Raw genomic sequence first — 1,615 nt, 5'->3', positions numbered from 1 at the left:
CTGAGATGCCCAATATTTGTTCTCTGTTACACTTTTCATAATAACTTATCTGCGGAATACTCAATGTGATCCGCGAGGTTACTAAAAGTCATTTTTTTTGTATTTCTTGAAAGTCTTTGTACCCTTTTCTGCGTTCAGATGCACCAGGTACCCCTTCCCACGCCTTGATTGTTCACTCTGTGGAGAGAGATATCTGCTATTATAATACAGCACTGTTTAAAATTGTTCAAGAAGTCTTTCAGTTATCCCATGAGGTGCATCCCAGGCTGGGAACCAAAGATCTAGTCCACATTCTAAGCAGTAATCTTTTCAACAGCCTCCAATGATCAAGCCACGATCAGAAACGCTATGCGGACTATAGAAGAAAAAACTAAAGTTAACGGTAAAATATGTATCCACTTTACACCACACAATAATGAGAGACAGTATATTCGATTTGAATCGGGTACAGGGTAAGTTAAAGTACTACCCATATCAATTCATGGTTAATTCATTTTGAGAACGGATCTTGAAAGCGGTATCATTTCGTCCGATTTATCTCAAGACAGATGTTTTTATATTACCTACATTTTATCTGATATGCTGTTATGAGTTATACTTTATCTTTAGAATCATGTCTAAAGGCCCTGTTAGTTCATAGTCAACATATTGCTTCGAGCGTCACTATTTCAGATGTCATACCCCGATTGGAAAAGGTCACACTTCATCAACCGTTACATTAGGGCGTGGCTGTTTACATACTGGTGTCGTTATGCATGAAATTAATCATGCCCTTGGAACATACCACGAACAGAGTCGTCACGATAGAGATAACTATATTACTGTAGATTACAGCAATATCCAAAAAGGTTAGGAAACTTGTATGATTACCAATAGACTACTATAACTAATATTTTGTGATCATATTAATGTGACCAATTTTGACCTAATTACTATGGCATATTTACTCTGTTACCCAATAACCTTAGTAATATGGCCTATAAACTTGTATGACCAAATTTACCGTGACCGCATTTCATACTTAGTAAAATTTCCGTGAGAGATGACAAACGCAGTCGTACAGTGGCACCCGGATGAGCAGAAATTGTCCGGAGCAACAATGATTATGATAATGACTGTAGTGAAGCTCGGATGTCAAGATTAGCAGTAAAAAAATATATCAAGATATCACAAACTTATACGAACACTACCATCAGGTGTCTGGCAATTATGAGCATTAGTTACATGGCTGTTTTTCAAATTTATTTACATTTACGTTTTCATTCTTTTACGTTTCAGGTCAGGAACATAACTTCGTCAAGTTCAAATCTTCAAATATCGATGAATTGAACCAACCGTACGATTTCCAATCTATCATGCACTACAGTGCCTATTCGTTTGCTAAAGATAGAAGCAAGCCAGTTATTGTACCAAAGATAAAAGGTGTGGTGCTTGGACAGAGAACGCATTTGAGTACTATTGACATCAAAGAAATCCAGATCCTGTATGGCTGTATCCCCAGACCTCATGGAAAATAAATAAGAGTTACTTTATTTTATATTATTTGTTTATATTGAAAGGAAAATTGATAAACACTTGCAGTTGCTAAACCGGTTTAATGCAATTTCCTTTGACT

General features: G+C 36.3%; 1 protein-coding gene across 1 annotated transcript in view; it reads left to right on the top strand.

The window, feature by feature from the left end:
* Nucleotides 1–1,517, top strand: part of LOTGIDRAFT_209446 (hypothetical protein) — a gene marked incomplete at its 3' end in the record, with an annotated part of 11,510 nt that extends 9,993 nt beyond the window's left edge. The window contains exons 7-8 of the mRNA XM_009057284.1: nt 673–848; nt 1,279–1,517. Coding sequence (XP_009055532.1) covers nt 673–848; nt 1,279–1,517 — 415 coding nt within the window. The remainder of the gene's footprint in view (nt 1–672; nt 849–1,278) is intronic.
* Between the last annotated feature and the right edge of the window lie 98 nt (nt 1,518–1,615).

This window comes from Lottia gigantea (assembly GCF_000327385.1).
Source record: "Lottia gigantea unplaced genomic scaffold LOTGIsca_3, whole genome shotgun sequence".
NCBI classification, from domain to species: Eukaryota; Metazoa; Mollusca; class Gastropoda; family Lottiidae; genus Lottia; species Lottia gigantea.
This window is presented reverse-complemented; position numbering and strand designations above follow the sequence as displayed.